At 44.7% G+C, this 19,049-nt stretch overlaps 2 protein-coding genes across 5 annotated transcripts; both read right to left on the minus strand.

Annotated features, from left to right (window-relative positions):
- Positions 1–554: 554 nt before the first annotated feature.
- On the minus strand, positions 555–1,482 carry jtb (jetboil). Its single transcript, XM_018103927.3, has 2 exons — positions 745–1,482; positions 555–679 (listed from the first exon to the last, which is right to left on the minus strand). The coding sequence occupies exons 1-2, from the start codon at positions 1,420–1,422 to the stop codon at positions 569–571; spliced, it is 789 nt and encodes a 262-aa protein (XP_017959416.1). The 5' UTR covers positions 1,423–1,482; the 3' UTR covers positions 555–568.
- A 444-nt stretch (positions 1,483–1,926) lies between these two features.
- sha (shavenoid) lies at positions 1,927–15,799 on the minus strand. Of its 4 annotated transcripts, none has more exons than XM_089261035.1 (10): positions 14,956–15,799; positions 10,170–10,566; positions 9,171–9,263; positions 8,866–9,081; positions 7,317–7,427; positions 7,023–7,259; positions 6,878–6,958; positions 6,326–6,816; positions 6,010–6,234; positions 1,927–5,945 (listed from the first exon to the last, which is right to left on the minus strand). In XM_089261035.1, exons 2-10 carry the CDS (start codon positions 10,516–10,518, stop codon positions 2,736–2,738), a joined length of 5,013 nt encoding a protein of 1,670 aa, XP_089117161.1. In that variant the 5' UTR covers positions 10,519–10,566; positions 14,956–15,799; the 3' UTR covers positions 1,927–2,735. The 4 variants fall into 4 exon arrangements, with proteins under 4 accessions (XP_089117161.1, XP_089117159.1, XP_089117158.1 ...); XM_089261033.1 differs by having other exon boundaries at positions 8,866–9,084; XM_089261032.1 differs by having other exon boundaries at positions 1,928–5,945; positions 6,010–6,264; positions 14,956–15,797.
- Between the last annotated feature and the right edge of the window lie 3,250 nt (positions 15,800–19,049).

Consider the following 19,049-nt stretch of genomic DNA (forward strand, 5'->3'; position numbering starts at 1 on the left):
GCGTGACAATTGTAGACGAGCAAAATTTGTATATTTTTCAATGCGAATATCTTCCGTAAATATGAACCGATTTCGAAATGATGTACACTTTTGTATTCGTGCTGAGCTGCTTTTTCGTTTGACAGCACTAAATCAGAAATCCAAGAGATGTCCATTTTCGACAAAAAACGTGATATTAAGCCCATATTATTGATCGAAAAACGACTTCTCTGGAAAATTTTTGATGGCAATCGATGCTAGGCATCGTCGCGAGCACAAAGAGGTATGCCATTTCAGGATCGAACATATATAACCAGAGAAATGATCATTTAAAGATCAATTTATGTCGGGCTGCAATTGCAGCTTAACAGCCCTTTAACATACCCGTAACAGAAACTGCAGCCCATTAACATCAAATTTAAATTTACAAATCAGCCCAAAAGTATGCAACGATATTCGTAGGAATTTTTATTTTAGCTTGCACAAAAGTGTACAATTGTTAAATGTTCGAGCAACGATTAACCAGCGTTATCACTGCTCAATTTATATATGTACATACTAATTCTTAAACACAATAATTTAATTAAAATCAGATCTCCGGTCCCCATGAGATGACTTCCAGTGCAATGCTCTTCAGAGACACAGCATCGATGTAATGGCTGGCCAGCGTTTTAATCAGATTCTGAACATTCTGCGATTTCTGCAATGACAAAGAAAATACAATTAATATGTATATGTACATAGATTATATAGCGAATTTATTACCATAGTCTTGTCCAGCAGAGATTTGAATGCATCGCTGCGTATGGCTTCGTAGAATTTGGGAAAGACTGTTCCACTTTTACGTTTCTCGTTGATTAAAGCCACAAACCGATCGCGCGGCAGGTGCGTCAACAGCTCCTGGGCAAAGCTCACAAAACTGTTGAGGTTGATTGATCGCTTTGGCTCCTGCTGCTCTAGTGGCACAAGTATTACCACCAAACTATTTTCATGCACACTCCCTTCGTTCTCCTCCTTGTCAACCGCACTTTCAGTTATCGATGGATAGCCATAGCTCTTGTACGCATATGCTCTTAGCTGCTGCTCGACGCTTTTGTTGATAACAATTCGCGATCTGATAGCCGTATCATTCAAATGCACGAAATTTATAAGCTCAATTATCTCAGGCAGCGACTCGGCGCGTTGCTGCAAGTGCTTAAAGTCGGAACTGCGCAGAAATTTGATCGCTTTGCGGAATCCCGAATCGGTTAGCATATGCTCGGCGACGACCTCATCGACGGTGATACTCGGTATGAGATCAATGAACTCGCGCAGATCCTGCAACAGCTCTGGGGAATAGCTGACAGGATCAGCCTGCAGCTTGGCTGGCCACCAGCGACGGCTGCTTGCTTCCAGTGACGCACCGCACAACGCAAAACAAATCGCGAATAAAACTTTCGACATCTCCACCCAAGCTAATCGAACCGCACTCCTCCGTGTCTGGCAGTGAACTGACGTCTTGCGTAAAAATGAATTGTGCTCAGCGTCTGCTACTCACGCACACACTAGCATTCTGTCTGTATAAGTCTCTTGCTTATCAACGTAGCTAATTGAAGTTACACTCAGGTCAAGTCTCTCAGAGCAAGAAGTATACATGTGTATGTATGATACATATATGTTTATACGCATTATGGTGTGTGTTTTCGGCTCTGTTTATATGTATGCGGTTGAGCCGCGTCTGAAAGAGTCTACGCCGGCAAATTAAGTCGTTGAATTGTGTATGTATGTGTCTTCTTATACCTACATGCATGTGCTCTCTATCTTAACAAGAGCGAGGGAGAGCGCTGCGTCTTCCCACATACATATGTACATATGCATATGCAAATGCTGTGCAAGTACAGGTACTGATTGATTTTGGTGTATTTGTTTGCAATTGAGTTGTGAGGGACGAGAGGGAGCATATCTGTATATACATACCTAAATGGATGTTTCTACCTCTGCCTTTCTTATCTTAAAAAGAGCGAAGAGAGTGAGAGAGCAAATACCGGCAAGACAATTCCTTAGCTGTGTTCATTTTCTGCAAATAAATTTTAGAGCAAATGAGAGAGAAATATACAGTGGCTTTAATTAGTCTGCGCACACACAGGCATAAACAAAGATATTTGATGGGCGTTATAAGTTCGCAATGTTTTGTTTAATTTGACATTATTTATGAATTTCGCTTATGAGTATTATTTTTCATTTGTGTGAAAACAAATGTGTATATATACATGATTTATTTTTGAGAAATTGAGTAAACAGTAGTTACACGTAAACTAACTTATATATGTATGTATGTATGCCTACTTCTAATTTATACTGAGACTAAAATTAAAGATTGCACATTTCCGGCCCAAAGACTGCTAACATTTATCACAATTCGCATCCGATAACTAGCTGATGCGATGTAAGCTAGATATATGTATATTTATATAAATAGGTATATATTGTTCAGTTAACTATAGAGTATTCATTGCTTGCTTGGTACAGGGGGAGCCAGACAGGGACGTGTCACCCATAGAGGCAACTATTGCAATATCGCCTGCAGCTACCCCCTGCCCTACTAATGTTTATAATTCGTATATTGCACCTTATGGTTTGGCAAGAAACGTAGTAATATTGCACCTGTTGGTTGCTTAGCTTAATGGAAGTCTTTCGTATGGTTCAGATATTGCACATTCCTAGGTTATATACATATGTATATGTATATGTGTGTACTCCTATATAGATTTTATAAACTAACTTTTTCGTATCATCTTGTAGAGCACCGAGTGGGTTTCGATGCTCTCCGCACCTGATTCCCACATATCCTCGGCATTCGTCTCCTCGTCTGAAGATCCGCAACAGGTGCTGTGACCCCTTCGCTGCTCGTCCTCCGAGGAATAGGAGGACATCGTATTGGAGCTATGCCGATCATTAGTTTGTGAACGTGTCAGAGTCTTATCGGATTCAGCATCGCTCAGTTCCTCGCCAGCATTTGGCGCCACTCGATCGTTGCCCGGCGAGACCATGTGCTCGAGATCCTCAAAGCGTGAAGCGTCCATCTCCAACCTGTTCCCATTCACGCTCTCCTCCTCATTGTCCTCGATGGTATCGACTCGTATGATCTGTCGCTTGAAGTTGTAGCGATCGTAGACATTGCGTTTGTACAGCTCCGTGGAATCGGTGCTCATGTACCCACTGTCCAGCTGTCCGAAACGCTGCTCGTAGTAGTTCTGGCCCACCGGCTGCGCCTGGGAGCCCGGCTGAGCCGCTGCTGCCTCTATGATGGAGGCAATGCCATCTTCATCCTCCAAAAATCCAGCTGCGTTCTTGGTGCCATACGTCGGAGCTGGACTCTGGCTCGGGCTGAACTTGTTGGCTGCCATGGTCACGAATTTGCGCCATGCATTCTTCAGATCCTTGGCCTTCTTGGCCCGATCCTTCAGCCCAATGGCAATCTGCATGCCCGCGGTCAATTGCGCCGGCTCGATCTCGCAGCGATAGACGGTCTGCACATTCACAGTGGAGCTGGTTGTGGAGGTGGTGACGCCACTGCTGGCCGCTCTCTGGGGATAGGCAATGCCCACGGGCACTCCAGCATTCCTGTACAGCTCCTTGGTGCGCTCCGAGAGGTGGCTGCTGCTTCTGTTCGATCGCGAGCTAATGGACAGCGCATCAAATTGATTGAGATCCACATCTTTAAGGTTCTTTACATTGTTGTTGTTGTTGTTGTTGTTGCTGCTAGAGTCAAGATCTGAGGAGTCCTTCAACTCCAGCTCCTGCTCCTTTTCCTGATCCATTTCGTTAGTGCTCTCACGCTTCCGCCGATTGAGATACTTGTTGAGGCTGTAGTCATTGCGCAGGCTATTCATTTTCTTGCCGTAGATGCCTTCCATGCCGTCGTAGTCCGCATCCAGGTGCGCCTTCTGCTCCAGCACAGAGGACTTTCCCTTCAACTGCTTCGACTGCTCCGTCCTGGCCGAGATGACGCTGGACATGGTATTGTTGCAGGAGTTGTCCAGGGTATCCGAGACGCCGGTCAGCTCGGTTATCTCGCTACGCAGACTGTAGGCATCCTCATCGGCAGCTCCTCCCCTCTCCTGGTAGCTAGGCGAGGGCGGTGGCGGCGGCAACGGACGCTTGTTGTGCACCAATGGGGCGCAGTAGTGCTGCTTGGCCTTGCTCGGCTCGGCCTTCGCCGGCTGCTGTTTCTCTGGCAGCTTGGGCGACGATATCGTTATAGTGGTCTTATTAACACTGGCCTTGCTCACGTCCACCACGGACAGGGTGGGCGAGGACTGCAAGCCGCGCTGTCGCCTGGAGTGCTTCGCCTCCAGTGCCAGGATGCGACCCTGCTCGTCGCTCTGCTGCTGCGTCTCGCTCTTGATGTTCTCCTGCACAGCCAGGGGAGACTCGTAGATCTCGCGCAGATTGCGAAAAGAGTTGCTGGAGCGCAGTATGAAGGAGGCTGTGCGTGGCTTACTCAACTGGCTGTTCTCCGCCGGGCAGCTGCCCACCTGGCGACTGAGATCGGGCAGCGAGTTGATTTGATTGTAGTCCTCGAGATCGGCTCTGCTCTGCCGGCCATGATTATCCCAAGCGTTGATGTCGCAAAAGCTCTGCTTCTTGGGCTTGCGGTCGAGGGTGTCCGGCTCGAACTGGTCGCTGTCCGTGCGCTCCATATCGGAGGGTGGCTCGTGCTCCACCTCGATGGTCATGCTGCCACGAAAGGGCGTGTCGTACTTGATGCGTGCCGCCGCCTCCTTGTGCCGCTGCGCCTGGCCATGATGCTGGCCATGTTGATGCTTGCCGGCCAGACGCTTCTTTTGATCGCCCTCCTTGCGAAATCCGTTGACGCGATCGTAGACCGTATGGCTGATCTCCATCTCCTCCTCCAGCGGTAGAGCGGTGCTCAAACTGGGGCTGAGCTGGGAGCTGACATCGGATGAGGGCGAGCTGGAGGAGTGCGAGCTCTTGCGTTTGCTCGGCTCCAGACGCTCCAGGCTATCCGTCTCGTAGTCCACGATCAGATACTGAGGCGATTTGCGTCTGTAGATCGGCGAGTCCGGCTGAAACTGCTTCAGGCTCTTGCGACTCAGTGAGCTGTAGTCCGGCGTGGGCACGGACGGAATGCTGCTCTGTGTGCTGCTGTAGATGTCCTTGATCTTCTTCTCCATGGTGCTGTCGTAGTCCGGCGTGGGAATATGCGCCGCATACTCACGCTTCAGCGAGTCGTATATCAGCTCTGCTGGCTTCATGTTACGCAGCATATTATAATGCTGTCGATCGAACGAGTTGAGTGAGGTGGGCGTCGAGTTGGCCGCGGCAAATTGGTCCAAGACGTCGCCGCGCTTGCGCAGCGACTTGGAATGGCTGGAGGCGCTGCGCATGGAGCCAGCCGGCGAATCGGCCAGCATAAACTTGGGATTATTATAGATCTCTCCGCCAGTTTCGGCAAAGCTGTACAAATTGGCGGATACGGTTGCCGAATACGCCGTATAGCTGTCATAGGACGGCGACTTGGGCTTGACGGGCTCCGGACTGGACTTGTTGGAGCGCAGATCCTTGCTTGAGCTGGACTGCGGCTCTGGCATGGACTGCGGCTCTTGCTGCGACTTGGCCATGGGCGGCGGAGGGGGACGCTCCTTTGGCGCCGAGATCTCCTTGCGCTGCGTGGGCTTCGTAGGTGACCCGTTGCCCTTCTTCGGCTGCTGCGCTGGCTCCGAGTTGGGCACGCTCTGCAGCCATTGCTCGATGCTGTTGCGCTTGTCCCCCACGCTCTTGGCCTGCAAATTCTGCTGCTGCAGCAGCGGCGCCTTGCACCTGGTCGAGCTGGAGTCCAGGCTAGCCTCCTCGGGTATGATATTCAGCGACGGCTGGTAGCGCTTCGCAGCCATCTTATACTTGGCAATGGCAATGACCTCGCGAATCTTCTGCAGAAACTCAATGGCAGCCTGTGGGGGCTCCTGCGGGGAGAAGGTATTCCGATTAGAATGATTTCGATTACATGATTCCTTCACTTGGACCTACCGCTAACAGGTGTGGCTCAAAGTAGGCTGGATTGAAGTAGAGCTTCTTGCGCACATTGCCGTTGACCATGGCGCGAAGGTTCTCCAGTTTCTCCTCACTCATCAGATCCTCGATGACGGCCACATTCTCTGTGGGCAGGCACTCGTTGTCCTGCCGAAAGTCGTCCGACTCGTGGGAGGAGCTCTCCGCGCCGGAGGTGTGACCCGGCTTGGGCGATTTGTTCAGCTGTGGATGCACCAGAACCGAAACCGAGCTCTGCAGTAGAATCAGGTCAGGCTGTCTACCAGAGATCCAGTGCGAAGCTATTTGGACTCACCTTTATCTTCTCCTCCATCTCGCACTCAGAGTTCGAGTTGGAGATGTCGCTGACAAAGCCAGAGTTGTGCTCCCGCTCGCCCAGCTGTGGAAAGTGCTGCAGCAGCGGATTGTTCTTCACGATGCCCAGATCATCCTTCAGGCTGGCCATGCTGGCCCGTGTGCCCGCCTCGTTGCCGTTGCCACTGCCCAGGCCCATGCTGTTGGCCGAGTAGATGCTGCCCACTCGACTGAACGGCGCTCCGTATGTCACCTGGTCGTTCTTCGGATAGTTGATCTCGTTGGCCAGATTGTCCAGCGAGTGACGGGAGTTGTGACGCCCCCGACTCTTGCGCTTCTTCATGTACAGATAGAGAAAGACGGACGCTACGTAGATGAGGCCCAGCAGCAGGCTGCAGATGCCAATGACCACGTACTCGCGCATGGTCATGCCATCCGATGTGGAGGCCAGAGTCGTCGAGTTGGCGGGCTGAAAGAAGACCTCCGGCACATCTAAGCACGAGTCGGGAGGGACGTTTAGGCTGCGTACAGACGAGCAGTTGGCCGTACTTACTGTGCGTATACTTGACGGGGCTGCCATTGACCCGGAAGGCGACGCAGGGCGAGTGCACATTCTTGGGCGGCATCAGATGATCTGCAAGGGAAACTCAGCTAGTGTCATCGATCTTAATCCGTCTGTCCACCCCGCTCAGACTCACCTTTCTGGCTGGCATTTAAGGCCACGGTCATGTCGCGGCACACCAGGTGCACCACGATCAGTCGGCCCTGCATCTTCTGCCGCAGCTCCGTCTCGCCCAGCCACTGCAGAAAGCTGCGACCCTCGTCGCGAAACATGCGAAACGGATAGTCCGTGTCAATGGGGTTACGCAGATCCGACCAGCCATTCGAGCTGAGGTACTGGGCGCCCGTAACCGCACAGACCGGCGTGTGTATGTCTAAATGTACGCATGTATGTAGAGCTGGGTATATGTACATATGTGGGCAATACTTACTGGGAAAACTGATTTCTCTGCTGGGGTAAATGATTTGGCCGCGCAGCGGCAAAAACACAAATGGAATTTTCTCCGACGATGAGCCGCTAACAAATGGTGAGAGAGAGCATTCTGCAAAAATAAATAAAAGATAAAGAAAAACATCAACAAAAACAAAAACGAAAAGCAAAACAGAAAGAGCTCAATGAGAAAGTCTGGACACCGATGATAGCAACAAAAATGTGCATTAGAAATAATATCGCAATGTTTATATCACAGCTGTGATAACATCGTTCGATCGATCTATTATTGATACCACAGCCAGACAAATTTTCCCAAAAAAATAAAAACCAAAGACAATAAAACATTTTTGTTTTTGTTTCTCGAAACGCTCTTACTTTCCGTCTCGATGGATTTTCGAAGGTTTATTGTTATGGTTATTGTTGATGTTACGATTGTCATTGTTGCTGCCAGCGAAAGTTGGCTTAAACTATTTTTCCTTTCATAAAAGTGCTTCGAGGTGATTTGTTCAATAATAGCACATATTTGCCATACTAGCCGACGTCTATAGCTACCGTTTGTCAAGCTTCGAGTTACCCTAATATTCGCAGTTGTTTGACTTGCATAAGAGCTTTGACTGGGGAGGAAGCGAAGCTATTGTGGGTGCGTGAAATGTGTGGAGAATAAAGGGAGGGTGCTAGATAGTAGCTATGATATATCATTTATCAATAATGTGGAACTTTGGGGGGTCTAAAGGTAGTTGAGAGTATAGCTTTGTAGAGGATAGAACATCTATCGTAAAAATATTCGACTATTATGGAGAGTTATCCAGATCCTTGAATGTGGAATAATATCTTATATGATTCCTGATTTCTTTTCTTCAGGCAACGCTTCTCTCTTTCTCTCTTTCTCTCTCTCCCTCCCTCTCTCTCTCTCTCTCTCTCTGTCTCTCCCTCTCTCTCTCTCTCTCTATCTCTCCCTCTCTCTCTCTCTTATGAATGTATAGAATCCTAGGATGGTTTCAAGATATTCTAAGTATTTATATATTAACATCATTCCAATGTGATATAGGACTTTCCCTATTCTATTCCCTCTTCGCCTAGGCTAACGAGATCTATTTCCAATATCGCTTTCCTTCACTTTAGTTTCTGCACTTGCAGTGCATCTGGCCTTCGTCTATCCCCATTTGACACTTTGCTCTCGTCTCTTTGTCTGTGATATATTTTGCGTCACGTTTCGTTTTCATTCTCCATTTGGAGCGCTCGCGCCCTGCACAATTTTGTTATTATTATTACAGCATTTCTTTTTCGCAATCAAAGCAGAAAAAATAGTTGAGCAACCATTGTGATTTTTTGCTTTTTTGGCTATAATATATATTCAGCTAACAATGCCTGGGAAAATGGTAGCAACATTTCCCAGCTGTGGAAATGGAGCACACAATTTGCAGCGAATTGGCTGACTAATTATTTAGCCAGCACTTCCGCGTCATCGTCATCGTCATTGTCATCATCATCATCATCATCATCGTCATCATCGTCATCATCGTCATCATCGCCACTTTGGCACTTACCATGTATGTCATCCACACAGATGCCCAAGTCCTCGCGATAGGCCCGCAAATATGGCAAGCAGCGGCAGCTGCAGCCCTCCTCCTCCTCGGCAACCGTCTCCTTGTGCGCAGCCACGCCACCTGGCTGAGCAGTGCCGCGCTGCAGCTTCATGCGGCGCGTGAGCAGCTCAAGCCTCGAGCTGGCCAGCGAGGCGGAGGCTTGACCCACTGCATCGCCTGCTAGGCAAATGAAATAAGCAAGCAAACAGAGCCACAGATTAGGCAACGTGTGGCAAATAAAATTTCCATATGAATCGACGAATTACCGTTGGAGTCGCCACCCAGACGAACGACAGCCGCCGTGCCGCTGGACAGGCCGATGCAGGTGTCCGCGTTGCAAGCGCCGCCAAGACCCAAGCCTGCGTAAAAAGAAAGAGAAACTGTTAACGGAGACGCACAGAGTGAGAGGGAGAGAGGGGGCGCAGCGGCGAGGGAGACTGACAGACTGCAGTGGGAGACTCTGGAAGGGGGCAGAACTGTTGTCAGCTTGATTTAAGCCCGTCACAACAGAACGAGCCAAGCGGCTACACTGAGAGAAACGCAGATTAGCAGCAAGATCGGAAAAATGCATTTGACAATATCAACAAACTTGAACTAAAGAGATGAAAGTTCTGTAGAGAAAATATCGATTATTTAACTGGAAATAGCTATAAAAAGCTAGAATACTCTGGCCGGCAGTAGCCACAGCTGCCCGTTGTATGTGATTATCGAAACTATACCTATAGTCTTCTGGACTGGAACTGGAACTGGCACATAACTGTCCCCTGTTGTAGATGATACTATCTCTTTTCTCTCTGCTCATTCAGGTTATGTTATCTGGGTTTTGCTTGTAACTGTTTAACGTGCGCCCGAATACATATAAATTGAGAGACTGATAAATGTCCAAATTGAGATACATATGAAGAGAAGTTATGTATATGATATGATTTGATATCGAATGACATTTTAGTCTGTAGTCAATAAAAATAATTGCATCTATCCCAAAGATCTAATTAAACAACAAAGTCAATTTAAAGAAATTCGATTCTATCTCTCGACTTGAAGCCACTTGAATTTCTCTGTCTGTAGCTCAGCTTGGCTAATAAGTTGACTGGCTGGAAATTAATGCTGCTGTCAGCAGCATGGCTCACAGCATTAGCAGCAACATCAGCAACATCAGCATCAGCATCAGCAACAGTTGCAGCTTGAAGCTGTTTGAAGCTTAAGCTTTAGGATTTCTATTAGGGGTTATACTATATGCTATATATACTACAGTTGTTGCTTACCGCTCGTATAGAAGATATCGCCATCGTGATGCCTTGTCAGATTGATTAGCTGTCCGTTAGACTGTTGTAGATCCTCTAACAGTAAATTTGCTGGCATTAAATCAGCTAGTTGATTTCTCTGAATGTCGTTGTGTCGCTTCTTATTGTTGTTGTTGCTGGTTGTGGTGGTGGTGGTGGTGGCAGCAAATACAGCTGCTTGGGTCGCCGCCAAGGAGGTGGCGCCAATGACCTGCCCGCCAGCTCTGCTCGGGGGCGCTGTGGGCGTGCCAGTTGCTCTGCGAGCGAGCAGCTGCAGCAGCAGCAGCAGCAGCGGCAGCCAGAAGGAATAGCCAATGTTGGTGCGAGACATCGCAGCAAGCGCATCATAGCTAATGCATGCGACCGGGTCGGACTGGGGCTGGAAACGCAAAACGCGAAAACAAAAACAACAATAACAAAATAAGTACATTTAAGCCATAAATAAGTTGTACAAGAGAGAAAACGCGCGACTAATTAAAACAAATCCAAAACGCAACAACGCGAAAAAAACAGCTGCAAAAGGCGAAAAACACAGAAAAGCAAACAAAAAGTGGGAAGTAAACGGCTAGAAGATACTCTGAGAGCAGCGATGAATGATTGGGGTATACAGGATATACCAGATATGGAGACTTTAGCTCTCAAAACTTGTCTTTAGTCAAAATTTTAAGTAAAATATTCAAAGTGAAGCGTAAATTAGTTAAAAATCTCCATAAATGTAATTTTATTAGTGTGAGCTAACCATAGATTTGCTCTTAATGCTCTTATTAGTATTTACATGTGTTTACACTAAAATCAGCGGCATATCCAATTTGATGGCTCTATCTCCTAAAGTTCTTGAGTTATGTTGAAATTGAATTTTTATGGGTAGTAAAAATAAGTAAAGATATTGAAGATTAGCTTCGGCTGCAACAATGCAGAGAGAGAGAGAGAGAGAGAGAGAGAGAGAGAGAGAGAGAGAGAGCAGTAAAAAAAGAAAACCCATAACATTTAATTTATATTTATTGTGTGTTAATCCTCAGATATATCCATTGTGAGCTATTCCTTACATGTGAATGAGTTCTTAAAAAATTTAATGACCTTAGCGCCTAAAGCTGTTGAGTTATGCTAAAGAAAAAATGTCCCAAATTAGAAGGTCTTGGATCTAAGAAAGCAGAACTTGTCTTGCGAATAAACTAACGGTATATATACATCAATCTATAAATATTTATAATTTCAAGCCTACGTCAATTGCATTGACCAAGCCCATCAACATTATCTACAATCTCTCAGCTTTTTATGTTTAGCTTCAGTTCAGGCGGGAAGGGAGGGAGGGAGGGGTAGGGGCGTAGAGCTGTAACATGCATTGCCACATAAACGTGATACCCGTTTTACTCATTCGCAATAGCTTTAGGGTATAAAAGAAAAACAAATACGTTTAGATTTCCCCACTGACTGCGCTTGTCCGCACACACACACACACATACACACGCACACCCAGGTGACATTCTTTAAGCGGCGGTAATGAGGCAAAAATTGTTGTCGTCCATTTTTGTAAATGGAGCAGCATCAAAAGCCAAGTGGTTGCTGTTGCTGCTACTGTTGTTGTTGCTGTTGTTGTTGTAGTTAGTTGCTAGTTGCAGCGGCAGCTAACGGACAACATTTAAACAAATGTTGCAATTAAAACTCGTTCTGCGAGGCGAAATGTATATACTTATAAAAAAACACGCACACACACGCTGGCACCGCCAGCACCACCAGCACCACCGGCGAGAATTATGCAGCGGTGGAGCAAGTGCGTCGCTTCTGCCTGGGAACACGCTGCGTATATGCCACATATGTATCTAACCTGGCCTGCTCGCGGTATACCGTTACAAATGCGACTGCAGTTATGTCTGCTTAATCTACATACATCCACTAATAGAGAGAGAACTAGAGAGAGAGAGAGAGAGAGGGAGAGATAGAGGGGGGTCGAGTGTATGGTTGTTGTATTTATACCGCTAATCAGTTGCACTTTAGCCGCTTGACCATAATTTACATAAATATTTCACACAAACAAAACAACACACAAAATATTATTGGGGACTTCTAACTGTTTGTTACACTTAACCTATACAAAGAGAAGGTGAAGAAGAAGACGATGAAGAACACAATAACAACAGCAACAATAAAATTAACAATAGTCTAAGTGGAAACAATCATTATGTTTTTTTCGAGGCTCTAGAATATGAGAAGAAAGCGATAAAAAAAAAAGCAACAGTTGCGGCCTAATTTGAAAGTAAAATTTTGTGTGAAGTTCGTAGCCAGAGTCTTTTGATTTGTTAGTTCGTTGCTTGAGTCTTCTCTTTGATTTGATTGAGCAGTCGAACAGCGCGAACCATTTAGTACAGTTAGCTGGCATTTCAAGACTAACAATAATATATAATACCATGTATTTATGGATGAGGCTGCTGTGGCCCAATCTCTTTGCATTTTGAAACAATTTAATGACTGAAATGACCTGATTTTTGACCATTTTAAAGCTTGATTTTGCTGCTGCAGAAAATATCAGACTGATGTGATTTTGATGATGCGACTGCGACTGCGACTGGGAGTTGTAGCGCGCTACGACTTGACTTTTTGCATTCGTCTAAACTCAATTAACAGGTAATTGAACTTTGCGCGCCAGGTGCAGACATACATATGTACATATATTTATTCATATGGCAACATGCTGCTGCATGCACGTTCATTAATTATTAGGCAACACGATATGCTGCACATTGTTCTAACTATGCGCATAAATTTATGTTTCTCTCTATATAGAGCTATATACATATGTAGGTATATGCAGCTGTAACCTATGCACGCAGATGCAGTGCGCACACACAATTGTTGTTGCTCTTGTTGCTGTTGTTGTTATGGGGCATTGTCTGCTTTTGCAGTCGCTACACTTCCGAGTCCACGTCACACTCGGCTCACTTTTAACACTTAGAACACACGCTACTCCCATATGAGTCGCTATAGAAGCCACTACCCTCTCTCCCTCTCTCCCTCACCCTCTCGCTCTCTCTCCCTTTTGCTCTCATAACAAATTTGAAATTTATTCAACATATTTGCGGCTAGCCCGCTGGCTGACTGGCTGGCTGGCTGGCTTGCTGTTTGGTCCATTGTGTGGTTAGAGAAGCGCATCATTTGCTCGACGCCTTAATGTGCTTTAATATGTACTTATGCTTGGCCTGGGCTAGGCGAGGCTAGGCTTTTAGCCGCATCTGGCTAGGGCTGGCCAACGGTTTTCAAAATAGTTGTTAAAACTAAATTACGACAGTGCAATCAACTCCGAGCCGAGCTCCACTCGACTGGCCCCAGCTACCATATTGACCATATTGTAGCTGGGTCTTTGACTGGATTTCAGTTTGGTTTGGTTCGGTGTTTGTTGTTTGGTGTTTGGTCAAATTACTTTCACCTTAAAAGATCTTGATCTATTCGCAGTGCGCCTGCCCAGTGACCTAAACTCAATGGTCTGATAAGCTTAATTTCATTCAACTGCACAGCAAGGGCAGTCCACAGCCCAAAAGCCAAAAAAAAGGGGCCATAACCAAAAGGCCAAAAAAAAAAAAAAGAAATAAAAAGCAAAACCTTTTTCTTTTCTTGTTCGTTATTAGAAATGCTGGAAATGTGTGAAAAGCAGCGTGATAACGTTGTGGAAATGTAACCCTATGTAGCACGAAGCAGAAGCAGAAGCAGAAGCAGAAACAGAAGCTAAAGGTCGAGCACATGAAGAGTGTGTAATATGAATGAACAGTAAATGGAACTAGGGCCGAGGTGGCTAACAGTTGATTGAGAAACTAGATTGAAGAAGTTGAACGTATATTATATAGATGATATGTATATCATGATATATGTAAACTGATCTATAGGTAGAATTTCATATAAAACTGTTTTTAAATTTTTATTTGGAATACAAAATTTATGATTAGGACTCAGCTGATGTGGTAGATATAGCTGAGCTTTCAATTCTAGGAAATGCATTTAGCCAATGTAGACTAGATTAACTGTTTTGTCTATCGTCTTTTGTCTAGCAGTTACTTTCGACTCGTAGTCAAAAGAAAACTTTATATATTTTGGGAAGTTGGGAAAACATTTTCGTTGATAATTTTAAGTATAGATCATGATAATTTTAAGCCAATCAATGAGCTCTTATTTATGGAAGATTTACGATCATATATATTTACGATCGTATATTCACAAGAGTTTAGCCACTTTTTATGAGCAACTCATGAGACTTGAGTTCCATTAGTTACAATGAACTAAGCTGGTGTTTAGAATTGGGTCGATTCTTGGCTCACATGAGAAGACAACAAAAATATAAAATTTTGCTTGAATCAGCATCCGTTTGCTGGCAGAAAGCAGCAGACAAAGGTCTAGCGCTGGACAATAGTTTTTCGAACAAAACCAAATCGATACTTCAATCAAAGCGGACAATACTAAATGCCACATCTGATCTATAGAAATATCATATAATTTGCATAACTGAAATTATATAAATCTAAGGATTATAACGACAAATATTTACTAAAGCCTGTGCCTAATGATAGCTTCACTGCCTCAAACGATCTCAACAACAATTGATGTCACCCGAGTCTTATTGTCGCCCGGAAAAAAAACGCCAACAAGTAATCAAAACTTGATGCAAAGAGTTCTTAAGATATGGCCAACAGCAGTTCGCAGAGCTAACTGTAACTTTCTTGTTATGTTTTTCTTTTCTTTTTTTTTTGGGGTTGGGCACAAGGAAATGCAAATTTGTACTCACAGCTCGTTCGCAGGTTCCGGCCAATGAATAGAAATTAGCACCTCAAGTGGAGTTTGCGGAAAATGCTTGAACAATTGCTATTTAACGGTACAGCTCTTAGAGCTTGAATTTTCGCACTGCTCTAGCAGATTTTCTTTCGTTGAATATCAACCAAAATGCTCTGCTTCATATTTGATATATGTATGTAGTAAAAACTTTTTGTTTAGCACACATCAATTGCACTTTTGAAAATCATAATTTTTTGTTTTTTTTTCAGCCATATTTTGAACACATTTTTCACATTTGTTTTCTATATTCGTTTTAGTTAAATATTAATTTTTTACATATTTTTCGTCACGCCAGAAATAAACACTTTTTTCTTTCTTTTTTTTTTAACAATAGAAAGCTTTTTTCTTTTTTTGGGTGCTTCTTCGTCTTGTTAGTTTTTAAGCCGCTGGCACGTCTATCAAGGTCGCCATCAACGAAGCGACTGCGGCTTGAGCCGAGACGCTGAGGAAGTCGGCGAAAATTCGCTGCTGCCGCTGCCGCTGCTGCTGCTGCTGCTGCTGCTGCTGCTGCTGCTGCTGCTGCTGCTGCTTGAGCTTGGTGTCTTGGTCTTTGCTCTGCTCTCAAACGAGTTTTTCTTTTGTATATATTTCTCATTTGTTTGCTTTAGACTACTTGGCTTTACGCTCTTATATGTCGAAAGTATAAGTTTGTTTTGACAAATTGTATAAGAAGTGTTGTGATGTGTGCGAATGCCAGCTAATTAACGTACTTACACAAATCAAGTATACGCAGCGTGCGCTGCCCGATAAGCCAAAGTGGATGGATGCTGCGGCTGGAGTACCGTTTGATGTGTAAATAACATTGCGTGTCTGGACAGCTAACGGTTCTCCCCGACTGGGCTGAGAGCTGAGTCGGTTTGTTGCACGTGCCACAAGTTGCACAAAGCGAAATGCCGCCTTTACGGCCGCGTTTGCGCTCTAATTTGATTGGCCACATCCAGCTGGCGTCATTTGTGATTGGTTCAACATCATTTACAACAATTTACAAAGCCATTTCCAACATCTTAGTCACAGTCGAGTGTTTTTTTCTCACTCCACCAAATTAACTAGAACAAGTGAAAACTTTGACAACTTCACGTTGCATTGCGTTGCATGCAACAGCCCCCGAATGGGCACAAATATGAAAGATCCTCACTGCTATTTGACTCGCGCTGCTATCGCATTCGATGTTGAGTTATGAGCTTTGCCGTTGCTCAAATTACACGGCCAATCTGTTTGACATAAGCGAGTTATAGCATATAAGGCGTTTGGCAGTGCTTGCAGCGTCTGCTGCATCTGCTGCGTTTGCTGCGTTGAGAGCCAAAATCGATTACACAAACTGGTTTCAATTAAAAACAGTTAAGTAGCCTACAACAAAACTGCAGAAATAACAAAAAAATATTGCCAAAGAATTGCCATGTGCGAATCGACGAAGTTTTTATACACTAGCGACAAATTCTGATTGATAATATAAGATATTTTACCCTATCTTACGACTGGAGTTATTTTAAGTCTTATACATAGACATAGAATAATACCAACTGATCTTCAAAATGGCATATAAATAATATAAGGGCAGCATTCATTAAACAACAAACTTTGTATATGGTAATGAAAAGAGATTTTGTTTTATTTTGGGTGACTTTGTGAAAGAAAACCTATAATCTTCTACCTATATAATATGAAGAAGAAGAAACTACAAGCAAGCACAAAGGCAAATATGCCGTTGGTTCCTTTCAGATTCAGAACTTTCACTGGGATTTCGTTTGAAAAGAAAAACGTAAACAAAAACTGTTTTCCCAATAAGAAACTCTACTAAATCAAAGGCTTCTATGATTTACAGATTCAAAGTGATTGAAAAGAAAGAAAGCTTCTCTGTGCAGTGAGAAACGTGTTGGATCTTAAAGATTACGTTCTGCGTTGATCATTAATCAAGCCGGTCAAAACAAACAAACTTGTATTGATATGGATAGATAATTAAAAGGAATGTAAGCTTGGCGAGCACAAAGAGCGAGCCAAGTCTTGGGAAATTTATAATACTCTCAGTTAGAGTATATTGCAATAGCTGCAAGTGTCTCGTGTCTCGTGTCTCCGCGCTCGCATCTCTGTCTCAGTTTCCATTGCCATTCCCCATACCAAATGTGGCCTGGGCAATAATTATGCTTTAGTTGGCGACAGAGCAACAAATTCATGCTATAACTATTAACGGCTGCATTTACAGTTTGTTTATTTTGTATTTCTAAACAGTTTTTCTTTTTTAGAAAGTTGTCTCTATTATCGGCGGGTTGAGCCCGTTACAGTTGGGCCATAATGCAGACCATTTTATCCCAGATCTCTCGGTTCTAAAGGCGTCTTCGATTTTTATGACCTAGTGCCAGCTTTTGGCTTTGATATGCATTTCCATTTCGTCTTCTTCTTCTTCATTTTCTGCTGCTGCTGCTGCTGCTGCTGCTCTTATTCATTGTGAACATGCATTTATTTGATTCGATTCGAAATCTAAATCGAAATGTAGTTGCCTCACGGTCAGCTTTAACTGCACTTCCATTCAGCCCAGACTTATCTACAGATTTGGCATAAATTTGTTTTTTTGCTGCAGATTCCGGCTTGCTGTGGCTTCTATTGCTGCTCCTGCTGCTGCTGCTGCTGCGGCTGCGGCTGCTGCTTGCTGCGTTACCTACACACAATTACCCCGCGTATCGGCAGCCAACATGTTCCATAAATCTTTAACTGTAAACTGCGGAAAATAAAAAAGAAAATACCATAAAAACAAGTGGGATGCCATGAATAGAAGGAGACTGACTGCGCGATACTCGCCCAGGGAAAACTGTGATCCTTGACGTGGTATTCATTCAGAGAACTTTGAGAGCAGAGTGTCTAAAACTGAAGAGGCCTATAAAGAGATGATGTTGAGCTATGATTTGGAAGACCGATAAAGGAGCCTTAACCAGAGAAGTACTTTAAAATCCTCTGATGGGGATTGCATTTAAGGAACGGGAATTGATGTACTTAAAGAAATAAACAATGAAAATAAAAACCTAGTATATACATATGTATGTATACTGGAGATTATGACTACAGCAAAATCTGAGTCTTTGATACGGACTCTGACTAATTGCTAACCGTAGTAAAAATGTTTTATCATAGTGGATCACTAGCTAATCTGATAAGAGTGTCAAAATGGTGAAACATTACAATTTACTTAATCGGGATCTCTTATTCTGCCTCTACCTCTCCCACATATACTCTTCCTCGCACAATTCATGCGAGTATGAAACACAGGCAGCATCGGGAGCAGCAGCAGCGCCGTCTGTAGGCTAGTACAGCTTATGCAAACTTTGTACACACGTCTCGCATCGTCCAGGCGGCGGACAGGCACTGGCTGGACAGGCGGTCCAGTCGCGGTGTGCCCGTCTGATCCGTCGATGTCGTCGAGGCGCAAACCCGTTCGCCTCTACCCGCCTGCTCTCTGGCCCTGGCAGGCAGTCAGCCTTGTTATTGATTCACTTGTTGCAGTTGTTGTTGCCGTTGTTGCCGTTGTTGCTGTTATTGCTCTTGTTACTGTAGCTAAACAAACTTGCGACGTGCACTGCGAGATGCTCGCAACTACAGTTGCATTCATAAATAACGCTTGAAAAATGTTTGCATTGGTCCAGTATTTTCTTCGTTTCTTGCGAGGATTTTCTCCTCCGTCTTCTTTGTATGTGAGGCCGAAATCTTATTATCAATTGCCTCGATGTGCCGCCGCAATAAACATGAAAATGTGCTTTATATGAGCTGCGCATTGCGAGAATCGGCATGGGGTCCGTAACGGTACAAGACGAGCTACACGTGAAGCTACAAGACAATTACGTATGATGGGGGAGTTGTCGGGCCAGTTAATGCGATCCCATATATTACGTATAGTGGATCAGCTATGCAAAGTCTAGAGCATGTGATGCAATCACTGGAATGTGCTCTCAATTAATCAAAGTCTTTGAAATGTGGGTCATATATTAAATGGGATCAAGTTTTGGGTGAACTTGAAATTAGATGACGATCATATGCCTGGTAGAATATGTGATGTCCAGG

This window comes from Drosophila navojoa, chromosome 5, assembly GCF_054131105.1.
Source record: "Drosophila navojoa isolate 15081-1374.11 chromosome 5, UAZ_NAV_1.0, whole genome shotgun sequence".
NCBI classification, from domain to species: Eukaryota; Metazoa; Arthropoda; class Insecta; order Diptera; family Drosophilidae; genus Drosophila; species Drosophila navojoa.

Excerpts from the sequence above, each read along its gene's own strand:
- jtb (XM_018103927.3), bottom strand. The coding sequence starts at position 1,422 with ATGTCGAAAGTTTTATTCGCGATTTGTTTTGCGTTGTGCGGTGCGTCA. Across the intron at positions 680-744 it reads CTCTGCTGGACAAGACTATG|AAATCGCAGAATGTTCAGAA; the intron begins GTAATAAATTCG and ends TTGTCATTGCAG.
- sha (XM_089261031.1), bottom strand. The coding sequence starts at position 10,518 with ATGTCTCGCACCAACATTGGCTATTCCTTCTGGCTGCCGCTGCTGCTG. Across the intron at positions 7,428-8,865 it reads CTGTGTGGATGACATACATG|AATGCTCTCTCTCACCATTT; the intron begins GTAAGTGCCAAA and ends TTATTTTTGCAG. Across the intron at positions 7,260-7,316 it reads CAGAGAAATCAGTTTTCCCA|ACATACACACGCCGGTCTGT; the intron begins GTAAGTATTGCC and ends GCGTACATTTAG.